A 13,838-nucleotide genomic window follows, 5' to 3' on the forward strand; every position below is an offset into this window, starting at 1 on the left:
TTGTAGCAGGTCACCAACCCTTATATTTATTATTGTACCCATCACTGATTGTAGCAGGTCACCATCCCTTATATTTATTACACCCATCACTGATTGTAGCAGGACCCCATCCCTTATATTTATTATTGTACCCATCACTGATTGTAGCAGGATCCCATCCCTTATATTTATTATTACACCCATCACTGATTGTAGCAGGTCCCCATCCCTTATATTTATTATTGTACCCATCACTGATTGTAGCAGGTCACCATCCCTTATATTTATTACACCCATCACTGATTGTAGCAGGTCACCATCCCTTATATTTATTATTGTACCCATCACTGATTGTAGCAGGTCCCCATCCCTTATATTTATTATTACACCCATCACTGATTGTAGCAGGTCACCAACCCTTATATTTATTATTGTACCCATCACTGATTGTAGCAGGTCACCATCCCTTATATTTATTATTGCAGCCATCACTGATTGTAGCAGGTCACCATCCCTTATATTTATTATTACACCCATCACTGATAGTAGCAGGTCCCCATCCCTTATATTTATTATTACACCCATCACTGATTGTAGCAGGTCACCATCCCTTATATTTATTATTACACCCATCACTGATTGTAGCAGGTCACCATCCCTTATATTTATTATTACACCCATCACTGATTGTAGCAGGATCCCATCCCTTATATTTATTATTGTACCCATCACTGATTGTAGCAGGTCCCCATCCCTTATATTTATTATTACACCCATCACTGATTGTAGCAGGTCACCATCCCTTATATTTATTGTACCCATCACTGATTGTAGCAGGTCACCATCCCTTATATTTATTATTACACCCATCACTGATTGTAGCAGGTCCCCATCCCTTATATTTATTATTACACCCATCACTGATTGTAGCAGGACCCCATCCCTTATATTTATTATTACACCCATCACTGATTGTAGCAGGTCCCCATTCCTTATATTTATTATTACACCCATCACTGATTGTAGCAGGATCCCATCCCTTATATTTATTATTACACCCATCACTGATTGTAGCAGGACCCCATCCCTTATATTTATTACACCCATCACTGATTGTAGCATGTCCCCATCCCTTATATTTATTATTGTACCCATCACTGATTGTAGCAGGATCCCATCCCTTAAATTTATTATTACACCAATCACTGATTGTAGCAGGTCACCATCCCTTATATTTATTATTGTAGCAGGTCACCATCCCTTATATTTATTATTGTAGCCATCACTGATTGTAGCAGGTCACCATCCCTTATATTTATTATTACACCCATCACTGATTGTAGTAGGGCCCCATCCCTTATATTTATTATTGTAGCCATCACTGATTGTAGCAGGTCACCATCCCTTATATTATTGTACCCATCACTGATTGTAGCAGGTCACCATCCCTTATATTTATTATTACACCCATCACTGATTGTAGAAGGTCACCATCCCTTATATTTATTATTACACCCATCACTGATTGTAGCAGGATCCCATCCCTTATATTTATTATTACACCCATCACTGATTGTAGCAGGTCCCCATCCCTTATATTTATTATTACACCCATCACTGATTGTAGCAGGGCCCCATCTCTTATATTTATTATTACACCCATCACTGATTGTAGCAGGTCCCCATCCCTTATATTTATTATTACACCCATCACTGATTGTAACAGGGCCCCATCCCTTATATTTATTATTACACCCATCACTGATTGTAGCAGGTCACCATCCCTTATATTTATTATTACACCCATCACTGATTGTAGCAGGTCACCATCCCTTATATTTATTATTACACCCATCACTGATTGTAGCAGGGCCCCATCCCTTATATTTATTATTACACCCATCACTGATTGTAGCAGGGCCCCATCCCTTATATTTATTATTACACCCATCACTGATTGTAGTAGGGCCCCATCCCTATATTTATTATTACACCCATCACTGATTGTAGCAGGATCCCATCCCTTATATTTATTATTACACCCATCACTGATTGTAGCAGGATCCCATCCCTTATATTTATTATTGTACCCATCACTGATTGTAGCAGGTCACCATCCCTTATATTTATTATTACACCCATCCCTTATATTTATTATTGTACCCATCACTGATTGTAGCAGGACCCCATCTCTTATATTTATTATTACACCCATCACTGATTGTAGCAGGATCCCATCCCTTATATTTATTATTGTACCCATCACTGATTGTAGCAGGTCACCATCCCTTATATTTATTATTACACCCATCACTGATTGTAGCAGGGCCCCATCTCTTATATTTATTATTACACCCATCACTGATTGTAGCAGGTCCCCATTCCTTATATTTATTATTACACCCATCACTGATTGTAGCAGGTCCCCATCCCTTATATTTATTATTACACCCATCACTGATTGTAGCAGGTCACCATCCCTTATATTTATTATTACACCCATCACTGATTGTAGCAGGATCCCATCCCTTATATTTATTATTGTACCCATCACTGATTGTAGCAGGTCACCAACCCTTATATTTATTATTGTACCCATCACTGATTGTAGCAGGGCCCCATCTCTTATATTTATTATTACACCCATCACTGATTGTAGCAGGTCACCATCCCTTATATTTATTATTACACCCATCACTGATTGTAGCAGGTCACCATCCCTTATATTTATTATTACACCCATCACTGATTGTAGCAGGTCCCCACCCTTTATATTTATTATTACACCCATCACTGATTGTAGCAGGTCACCATCCCTTATATTTATTATTGTACTCATCACTGATTGTAGCAGGTCACCATCCCTTATATTTCTTATTACACCCATCACTGATTGTAGCAGGTCACCATCCCTTATATTTATTATTACACCCATCACTGATTGTAGCAGGTCCCCATCCCTTATATTTATTATTACACCCATCACTGATTGTAGCAGGTCCCCATCCCTTATATTTATTATTACACCCATCACTGATTGTAGCAGGTCCCCATCCCTTATATTTATTATTACACCCATCACTGATTGTAGCAGGTCACCATCCCTTATATTTATTATTACACCCATCACTGATTGTAGCAGGGCCCCATCCCTTATATTTATTATTACACCCATCACTGAATGCTCCTATAAATTATAAAGTCGTATATAGCTAAGTGCAGGTGCGGTGCGTTCCGGGCGGCTCCTCTCTCCAGACTCCGCCCGTCTGACATCACTCTTGACAGCTGCGAGCCGCGGGGCGGTAGATGCTGCGCCTGAGTTGGGCTGCAGCGCACGCTCTAAATTTTTTGGGCGCCTGGAGCTTTGTGCTCCACCGTAACCGTACTCCCTACGCCCCTGGGTGTAGTCTCATTTCTCCCGATGTTCCAGTCTGGATTGGTGGGAGGTGTAAGGTAGCTCCACCAATTTAGCAGAGCTGTCAAATCATGATGCGGCAACATAACATGACTGAGCCTGGCCCACAATACACAGGTTACCTTGGTGACCATATTTTTTTTTTAAAACTTTATTGATAAATTTTCAAAAGTATTAGATAAGGAGCGGAGGGTGGGGGGGTCAGAAATAAAAATGGGGATGGGAAAGAGATCAGCGTATAAGACAAAACAATTTAAGTAACCAATATCACAGAGAGTATTACAATTATCCAAAGATGGAGGCGCCCGGGATAAGGTGAATGAGCCCTATATGAGCGAACGCGCGAACAGAGAGGAAACTCCGTGATTATCCAACCAGAGGGCCCAGGCTGCTGGAAATGTGTGTGATGAATTATAGGTTTTACAGGATATATACACAAACCGTATGGTCTCAACAACTGCGCCAAAGGTGGGGACAGCCGGTCGCTTCCAAGCAGAGGAATATGCCAAATCCGGCCCAGTGTATGTTTGGGAATGCCTTGGAGGGTATGCATACAGGAAGCCGGTGGACCTAATCCCGAGAGCCGGCTTCCCGACTGTCATATCCCGCCAAAGGGTCTAAAGACAGGCGTCGATATGCCGACGCATGTCATTAGACATAACGCCGGGAGCCCGATTGAAGGGACGCCGAGTGTGAATAGCCGCCGGGGGGGGGACTAGGTTTAGGGTTCCCGGGGGGAGGGAGTTAGGATTAGGCCAGGGGAAGGGGGGGTTAGCGTTAGGCACTGGGGGGGAAGGTTAGGGATAGGCACCCCTAAGGGAGGGTTAGGGGGTAGAAATAGGTTAGTATATACTTACCTTTTGACGATCAGGATTTCCTCCTCTGCCGGGATGCTGCAGTCGGGATTCCAACCGCCGGGCATGGGTCCGGCGGTAAATCGTACCGGTTCCCCTTGGAGAGGTCGGGGCAGGGTAGGGGGACATGAATTATGGTTATACATGAGATAAGACTCTGGGTAGATTTTTGTCCCAGACCAGTTATTGGGGTCTTCTTCAGCTGAGAAAGCCGTCATGGTGGCCATATTTTATTGTCTAATTAACATGTATTTAAATGGCGCCAGAAAATTCTGCTGCACTTTACGATTGGGAACAAAACAGTAATGAAACCAGTCAGGGTAATAACAGACAGACAGCGAGGTAAGAGGGCTAATCTATAATAATACATCAGTATGACTATAATAACTGCCCGCCACCCTGTGACCCCTCAGCGCTGGAGTAACACGCTCATTTCTTGCTGGGCGTGAAGTGGCTGCGCAGGGACTCCCAGCAGCGGTAGTAATCTGTATCCAGGCGGTCACAGGTCTCCAGCCCCCATCGGGTCACCGCCATGCTCAGGGAAGACTCGAACATGAAAGCCTGGGGGGAGAGATGATAAATGTGCCTGAGCCATTCGCTGGATGATATAGAAGGCGATGTATAAGGTCACGCAGCAGCGGAGGCAACCATTACTCTCACAGGCTCCTAGAAAATGGCTTCCTCCATTACTTGTGTGAGACAGGTACCGCTAATCTCCTCATTCTTGTGTATGATTAGTGGGGTTTCTGGTTTCCGTAAATTTTTTTTTTAGGGGGGTCTTTGGCTTTTATTGGTTTATTACTCCTGTCTTCTCACATACAGACTGTAAAGCGTATCCTGCCGTAGCAGACACCGACACTTCTCATCACCTTAGGTGGGGGAGGCAGAGGGTCACCAGTAACGTGTGCAGGGGCGAGAGAGCCAGGGGAGATGTCAGAGAGGCACAGCAGAGAGCCAGGGGAGATGTCAGGGAATGCAGAGAGGCACAGGAGAGATGTCAGAGAACACAGAGAGGCGCAGGAGAGATGTCGGAGAACACAGAGGCACAGGAGAGAGCCAGGGGAGATGGTAGAGAACGCGGAGAGACACAGGAGAGAACACAGGCACAGGAGAGAGGAGAGAACACAGAGAGGCACAGGAGAGATGTCAGAGAACGCGGAGAGACACAGGAGAGAGCCAGGGGAGATGGCAGAGAACGCAGAGAGGCACAGGAGAGAGCCAGGGGAGATGTCAGAGAGGCACAGGGGAGATGGCAGAGAACGCAGGAGAGAGACAGGAGACAGCCAGGGGAGATGGCAGAGAACACAGAGGCACAGGAGAGAGCCAGGGGAGATGTCACAGAGGCACAGGAGAGAACCAGGGGAGATGGCAGAGAATGCAGAGAGGCACAGGAGAGATGTCGGAGAACACAGAGGCACAGGAGAGAGCCAGGGGAGATGGCAGAGAACGCGGAGAGACAAGGAGAGAGACAGGAGAGAACACAGGCACAGAAGAGAGACAGGAGAGAACACAGAGAGGCACAGGAGAGAGCCAGGGGAGATGGCAGAGAACACAGGAGAGAGCCAGGGGAGATGTCAGGGAACGCAGAGAGGCACAGGAGAGATGTCGGAGAACACAGAGGCACAGGAGAGAGCCAGGGGAGATGGTAGAGAACGCGGAGAGACACAGGAGAGAACACAGGCACAGGAGAGAGACAGGAGAGAACACAGAGAGGCACAGGAGAGATGTCAGAGAACGCGGAGAGACACAGGAGAGAGCCAGGGGAGATGGCAGAGAACGCAGAGAGGCACAGGAGAGAGCCAGGGGAGATGTCAGAGAGGCACAGGGGAGATGGCAGAGAACGCAGGAGAGAGACAGGAGACAGCCAGGGGAGATGGCAGAGAACACAGAGGCACAGGAGAGAGCCAGGGGAGATGTCACAGAGGCACAGGAGAGAACCAGGGGAGATGGCAGAGAATGCAGAGAGGCACAGGAGAGATGTCGGAGAACACAGAGGCACAGGAGAGAGCCAGGGGAGATGGCAGAGAACGCGGAGAGACAGGAGAGAACACAGGCACAGAAGAGAGACAGGAGAGAACACAGAGAGGCACAGGAGAGAGCCAGGGGAGATGGCAGAGAACACAGGAGAGAGCCAGGGGAGATGTCAGGGAACGCAGAGAGGCACAGGAGAGATGTCGGAGAACACAGAGGCACAGGAGAGAGCCAGGGGAGATGGTAGAGAACGTGGAGAGACACAGGAGAGATGTCAGAGAACGCAGAGAGGCACAGGAGACAGCCAGGGGAGATGGCAGAGAACACAGGAGAGAGACAGGAGAGAACGCAGAGGCACAGGAGAGAGCCAGGGGAGATGTCAGAGAGGCACAGGAGAGAACCAGGGGAGATGGCAGAGAGGCACAGGAGAGATGTCAGAGAACACAGAGGCACAGGAGAGAGCCAGGGGAGATGTCAGAGAGGCACAGGAGAGAGCCAGGGGAGATGGCAGAGAACGCAGAGAGGCACAGGAGAGATGTCAGAGAACAGAGGCACAGGAGAGAACACAGAGACACAGGAGAGAACGCAGAGATACACAGGAGAGAGCCAGGGGAGATGTCAGAGAACGCAGAGAGGCACAGGAGAGATGTCGGAGAACACAGGCACAGGAGAGAGCCAGGGGAGATGGTAGAGAACGTGGAGAGACAAGGAGAGAACACAGAGGCACAGGAGAGAGACAGGAGAGAACACAGGCACAGGAGAGAACACAGAGGCACAGGAGAGCCAGGGGAGATGTCAGAGAACGCAGAGAGGCACAGGAGAGAGCAAGGGGAGATGGCAGAGAACACAGGAGAGAACACCGAGGCACAGGGGAGAGCCAGGGGAGATGTCAGAGATGCACAGGAGACAGCCAGGGGAGATGGCAGAGAACACAGGAGAGAGACAGGAGAGAACACAGAGGCATAGGAGAGAGCCAGGGTAGATGTCAGAGAGGCACAGGAGAGAACCAGGGGAGATGGCAGAGAACGCAGAGAGGCACAGGAGAGATGTCAGAGAACACAGAGAGGCACAGGAGAGAGCATGGGGAGATGGCAGAAAACGCGGAGAGGCACAGGAGAGAGACAGGAGAGAACACAGGCACAGGAGAGAACACAGGCACAGGAGAGAGGAGAGAACACAGGCACAGGAGAGAGACAGGAGAGAACACAGAGACACAGGAGAGAATGCAGTGATACACAGGAGAGAGCCGGGGGAGATGTCAGAGAATGCAGAGAGGCACAGGAGAGGCATAGTAGAGGCACAGAGAGGCATAGGAGAGAGAAGGAGAGGCATAGGAGAGAGAAGGAGATGCACGGGAGAGAGACACGAGAGGCATAGGAGAGAGACACGAGAGGCATAGGAGAGAGAAGGAGATGCACAGGAGAGAGACACGAGAGGCATAGGAGAGAGAAGGAGATGCACAGGAGAGAAACACGAGAGGCATAGGAGAGAGAAGGAGATGCACAGGAGAGAAACACGAGAGGCATAGGAGAGAGAAGGAGAGGCACAGGAGAGAAAACAAAGGCACAGGAGAACACAGAGAGGCATAGGGGAGAACAAAGAAGCACTGGAGAGACAGAGAGGGACAGGAGAGAACACAGAGGCACAGGAGATGCATGGTGCCAGTGGGAGGGTAAAATAAATGTTGCCCCGAAATAATACACCTTTGTAAATTTTCCACCGTCTTTGTCATTTTGGGGTAGATGCACTCAGCCTTGGAGAGAGATAAAGATGACGGAGATAAAGTACCAACCAAACAGCTCCTGTCACTTTACAGTGTTTGAAAAATGTCAGGAGCTGATTGGTTGGTACTTTATCTCCGTCATCTCTATCTCTCGCCATGGCTTAGTACATAGACCCAATAGATTATACTATCCCAGCAGTAAATGGGGGGGGTCAGATGACAGGTGAGTCAGGCTAAAGCGGTGGAGCAATTGTCACCCTAAATCCACCCCTGGTGGACGGGGATGTGGACAAAACGGGTGATGGGGGAGAGGGAGAGGGTCGGCCATTATCGGAGCGGTGACGTCGCTTAGTGAAGCGGTTAGGTAATCTGTCAGCGGCAGATCAGCGCAGCAATTACTTCACGGTAATGTCTAAATCCCCTTCACGGAGAGGACCCTGACGTCATCAGCCAGTCTCCAGCGTCATTCCCTGCCATCCAAGTGGGCATAGAGGGGGAATATAACCATGGGGTGAGCGTAGCGAGCCACCGTGCCCAAAGCGTGGCGAGCGGACAACAAACTTGTGTAAGTGGGGACAAAGTATTTCTGTAGCTGGCTGTCATGGGCAGGAACTGCACTTCCGCCCTCACCCACGTCACTTCCAGGTCCCTAGCACTAGCCAACCATTTCATCACGCCGTTCCTGCAAAATATGGCCGCGTGGAGTTTTCCTGCGCTAATCTGCCGCTCGGGCCACATCCTCATATCTTCACTGAGTCACTTAGTGGTTAAAACATAAAAAACTCAGATAAACTCTGACAGCTCTCAGGAGCATTTTACCCTAATTAGAATAATATGAGTAATGTACCCCCTGCCCTAATTATAATGACTAATGTACCCCCTGCCCTAATTATAATGACTAATGTACCCCCTGCCCTAATTTTAATGACTAATGTACCCCCTGCCCTAAATTATAATGAGTAATGTACCCCTGCCCTAATTATAATGACTAATGTACCCCCTGCCCTAAATTATAATGAGTAATGTACCCCTGCCCTAATTATAATGACTAATGTACACCTGCCCTATATTATAATGAGTAATATACCCCCTGCCCTAATTATAATGTAGCCCCTGCCCTAATTATAATGAATAATGTAGCCCCTGCCCTAATTATAATGAATAATGTACCCCTTCCCTAATTATAGTGAATAATGTACCCCCTGCCCTAATTATAATGAATAATGTATCCCCTGCCCTCATTACAATGAATAATGTATCTCCTGCCCTAATTATAATGAATAATGTATCCCTTGCCCTAATTATAAGAGGGGGGGGGACATTATATTATTTCTCATCCAGGGCAGTTACCTTTAGGGAGGCCTCCTATTGGCTGCTGAGAGCGTAGCGTTATTGCTGCAGGACGGTTCTAGCAATGATCTGTATATGATGTTACAATATATTGTATTACAGGCTGGCACACATACCATGGTCCCATCAGCCACCCTCTCGGGCACCAGCTTGGCCTGGCTTGCCTTCTCAAAGCACTCGCCGTCTGGTCCATGGGGGGTCATTGCGCTGTGCAGGCTCCCTCCGCCAGGCTGGAAACCCTCTTCTTTAGCCTCATATCGACCTTGAATAAGCCCCATAAATTCGCTCATACAGTTCCCTGAGGGAGACGAGGAGAAGCGGTTATGTCACCAATAGCCCCTGAGTAGATATATTGTGTACAGGTGACCTTTACCCACATGATGAAAACACAATGTACAGCACGAGGCAACGCTTCATACTATTCTATAATAACGAGGCATCGCTTCATACTATTCTATAATAACGAGGCAATGCTTCATACTATTCTATAATAACGAGGCAATGCTTCATACTATTCTATAATAACGAGGCAACGCTTCATACTATTCTATAATAACGAGGCAACGCTTCATACTATTCTATAATAATGAGGCAACGCTTCATACTATTCTATAATAACGAGGCAACGCTTCATCCTATTCTATAATAACGAGGCAACGCTTCATCCTATTCTGTAATAATGAGGCAACGCTTCATACTATTCTATAATGAGGCAACGCTTCATACTGTTCTATAATAATGAGGCAACGCTTCATACTATTCTATAATGAGGCAACGCTTCATACTGTTCTATAATAATGAGGCAACGCTTCATACTATTCTATAATGAGGCAACGCTTCATGCTATTCTATAATGAGGCAACGCTTCATCCTATTCTATAATAATGAGGCAGCGCTTCATACTGTTCTATAATAATGGGGCAACGCTTCATCCTATTCTATAATAACGAGGCAACGCTTCATACTATTCTATAATAATGAGGCAAAGCTTCGTACTATTCTATAATGAGGCAGCGCTTCATACTATTCTATAATAATGAGGCAGCGCTTCATACTATTCTATAATAACGAGGCAACGCTTCATACTATTCTATAATAATGAGGCAGCGCTTCATACTATTCTATAATAATGAGGCAACGCTTCATACTATTCTATAATGAGGCAGCGCTTCATACTATTCTATAATAATGAGGCAACGCTTCATCCTATTCTATAATAACGAGGCAACGCTTCATCCTATTCTATAATAACGAGGCAACGCTTCATACTATTCTATAATAACGAGGCAACGCTTCATACTATTCTATAATAACGAGGCAACGCTTCATACTAATCTATAATAATGAGGCAGCGCTTCATACTATTCTATAATAATGAGGCAGCGCTTCATACTATTCTATAATAATGAGGCAACGCTTCATCCTATTCTATAATAACGAGGCAACGCTTCATCCTATTCTATAATAACGAGGCAATGCTTCATACTATTCTATAATAACGAGGCTACGCTTCATCCTATTCGGCAATGCTTCATACTATTCTATAATAACGAGGCAACGCTTCATACTATTCTATAATAACGAGGCAACGCTTCATACTATTCTATAATAACGAGGCAATGCTTCATACTATTCTATAATAACGAGGCAATGCTTCATACTATTCTATAATAACGAGGCAATGCTTCATCCTATTCTATAATAACCAGGCAACGCTTCATACTATTCTATAATAACGAGGCAACGCTTCATCTTATTCTATAATAATGAGGCAGCGCTTCATCCTATTCTATAATAACGAGGCAACACTTCATCCTATTCTATAATAACGAGGCAACACTTCATCCTATTCTATAATAACGAGGCAACGCTTCATCCTATTCTATAATAACCAGGCAATGCTTCATCCTATTCTATAATAACGAGGCAATGCTTCATACTATTCTATAATAACGAGGCTACGCTTCATCCTATTCGGCAATGCTTCATACTATTCTATAATAATGAGGCAATTCTTCATACTATTCTATAATAATGAGACAACGCTTCATACTTTTCTATAATAATGAGGCAACGCTTCATCCTATTCTATAATAACCAGGCAGCGCTTCATCCTATTCTATAATAACCAGGCAATGCTTCATACTATTCTATAATAACGAGGCAACGCTTTATACTATTCTATAATAACGAGGCAATGCTTCATACTACTCTATAATAACGAGGCTACGCTTCATCCTATTCGGTAATGCTTCATACTATTCTATAATAACGAGGCAACGCTTCATACTATTCTATAATAACGAAGCAACGCTTCATACTATTCTATAATAACGAGGCAACGCTTCATACTATTCTATAATAACGAGGCAATGCTTCATACTATTCTATAATAACGAGGCTACGCTTCATCCTATTCTATAATAACGAGGCAATGCTTCATACTATTCTATAATAACGAGGCTACACTTCATCCTATTCTATAATAACGAGGCAATGCTTCATACTATTCTATAATAACGAGGCTACGCTTCATCCTATTCGGCAATGCTTCATACTATTCTATAATAATGAGGCAACGCTTCATACTACTCTATAATAACGAGGCAATGCTTCATACTATTCTATAATAACGAGGCAACGCTTCATACTATTCTATAATAACGAGGCTGGCTTTGGGAGGTTACTGTGCTGTGAATGTTTGTTGTATAGACTTATGGTGATAAAGTGTTTGAATAATGTGCTTAATACATTGTACCCAATTAGACAAGGTGCTTTAAGATGGTGGTGAGGTCTGGTGGTAACAACTGCGAAATTGGGGTGTTCATAGCTGAATGTGCGCACAAAGGTGATTCATGCAGCGACCATATGCGAAAACAAGGGGTTGGTTTGCAAGATTATTTTGGAAAATGCACCATCGCGACCATCAACCTGGTTGGTAGTAACCCACAGCTTAGCTAGCGACCAGGAGGCTGCACTTAAATTTACAAGCGGCCGCCCTCATTCAGAACGAGCGCTCGCTTCTTGCAAGCGCCTCTGAATGAGGGCCTATATTCCCTACCACATGCTCACACACACAAGGGTTAATTTTTTTTAGTTGGGAGCTAATTAACAGTATGCTGCCTCACAGTGCTGGATGTTCAGGCAAAGGTATCAATACAATTAATCATTTTCGGTCCTTTGTTTCTATGTAGCTGAATATAATGTGCTCTGTGCTATCTAGAATGGGAAGTAACTCCTTCTGCAGAGCTATATGCGTTTCACCACTATAATCCCTGCAAGTACCAGAACTTATTCATCACCCTCTTCAGATGCTACACGCGTTTCACCACTATAATGCCTGCGAGCACCAGAACTTATTCATGACCCTCTTCAGATGCTACACGCGTTTCACCACTATGCCTGCGAGCACCAGAACTTATTCCTCTCCCTCTGCAGATTGTACACGCGTTTCACCACTATAATGCCTGCGAGAACCAGAATCACCCTCTTAAGATGCTACACGTGTTTCATCACTATAATGCCTGTGAGCACCAGAACTTATTACTCTTCCTCTACAGATTATACACACGTTTTACCACTATAATGCCTGCAAGCACCAAAATGTATTAATCTCCCTCTTCAAATCTACACGCGTTTCACCACTAACGCCTGCGATCACCAGAATTTATTCATCTAGCTCTTCAGATACTACATGCATTTCACCACTATAATGCCTGCGAGCACTAGAACTTATTCCACTCCCTCTTCAGATTCTACATGCGTTTTACCACTATAATGCCTGCGTGCACCAGAATTTATTAATCTTCCTCTTCAGATGCTACATGCATTTCAGCACTATAATGCCTGTGAGCACTAGAACTTATTATTCTCCCTCTTTAGATCCTACATGCGTTTTACCACTATAATGCCTGCAAGCATCAGAACTTATTCCTCTCTCTCTTCAGATGCTTCATGCGTTTTACCACTATAATGCCTTCGAGCACCAGAACTTATTCATCTCCCTCTTCAGATGCTACACGCATTTCACCACTATAATGCCTCCGAGCACCAGAACTTATTCATCTCCCTCTTCAGATGCTACACGCATTTCACCACTATAATGTCTCCGAGCACCAGAACTTATTCATCTCCCTCTTCAGATGCTACACGCATTTCACCACTATAATGCCTGCGAGCACCAGAACTTATTCATCTCCCTCTTCAGATGCTACACACATTCACCAGTATAATGCCTGCGAGCACCAGAGCTTATTCCTCTCCCTCTTCAGTAGCTACACGCATTTCACCAATATAATGCTTGCAAGCACCAGAACTTATTCATCTCCCTTTTGGGTCCGCTTTGTGTCAGATACATAAAAGTGAGTGATCTAATGGGCACCTATGTGCACCCTTGCCCATTCGGACCAGTTACTTACTGTGGTAATAAGGAGGGCGGAATGTGTGATCGGCGACTCCCCAACGTGGGGGGAAGATGACAAAATCTGCAATGGCGACCCCAGGCCGCAGCGATTTAGCTGTTAGCACGGTGAAGATAGAGGGGTCC

At 45.3% G+C, this 13,838-nt stretch overlaps 1 protein-coding gene across 1 annotated transcript in view; it reads right to left on the reverse strand.

Annotated features, from left to right (window-relative positions):
- Nucleotides 1-4,442: 4,442 nt before the first annotated feature.
- The window catches only part of HGD (homogentisate 1,2-dioxygenase), an 85,471-nt gene continuing 76,075 nt past the window's right edge, over nucleotides 4,443-13,838 (reverse strand). Inside the window, exons 12-14 of the mRNA XM_088455884.1 lie at nucleotides 13,711-13,837; nucleotides 9,409-9,590; nucleotides 4,443-4,809 (exon numbers count right to left, since the gene is read on the reverse strand). Coding sequence (XP_088312010.1) covers nucleotides 4,678-4,809; nucleotides 9,409-9,590; nucleotides 13,711-13,837 — 441 coding nt within the window. The 3' untranslated portion in view covers nucleotides 4,443-4,677. The remainder of the gene's footprint in view (nucleotides 4,810-9,408; nucleotides 9,591-13,710; nucleotide 13,838) is intronic.

This window comes from Taudactylus pleione, unplaced genomic scaffold (assembly GCF_031769625.1).
Source record: "Taudactylus pleione unplaced genomic scaffold, aTauple2 ptg000677l, whole genome shotgun sequence".
In the NCBI taxonomy this organism is placed as follows: Eukaryota; Metazoa; Chordata; class Amphibia; order Anura; family Myobatrachidae; genus Taudactylus; species Taudactylus pleione.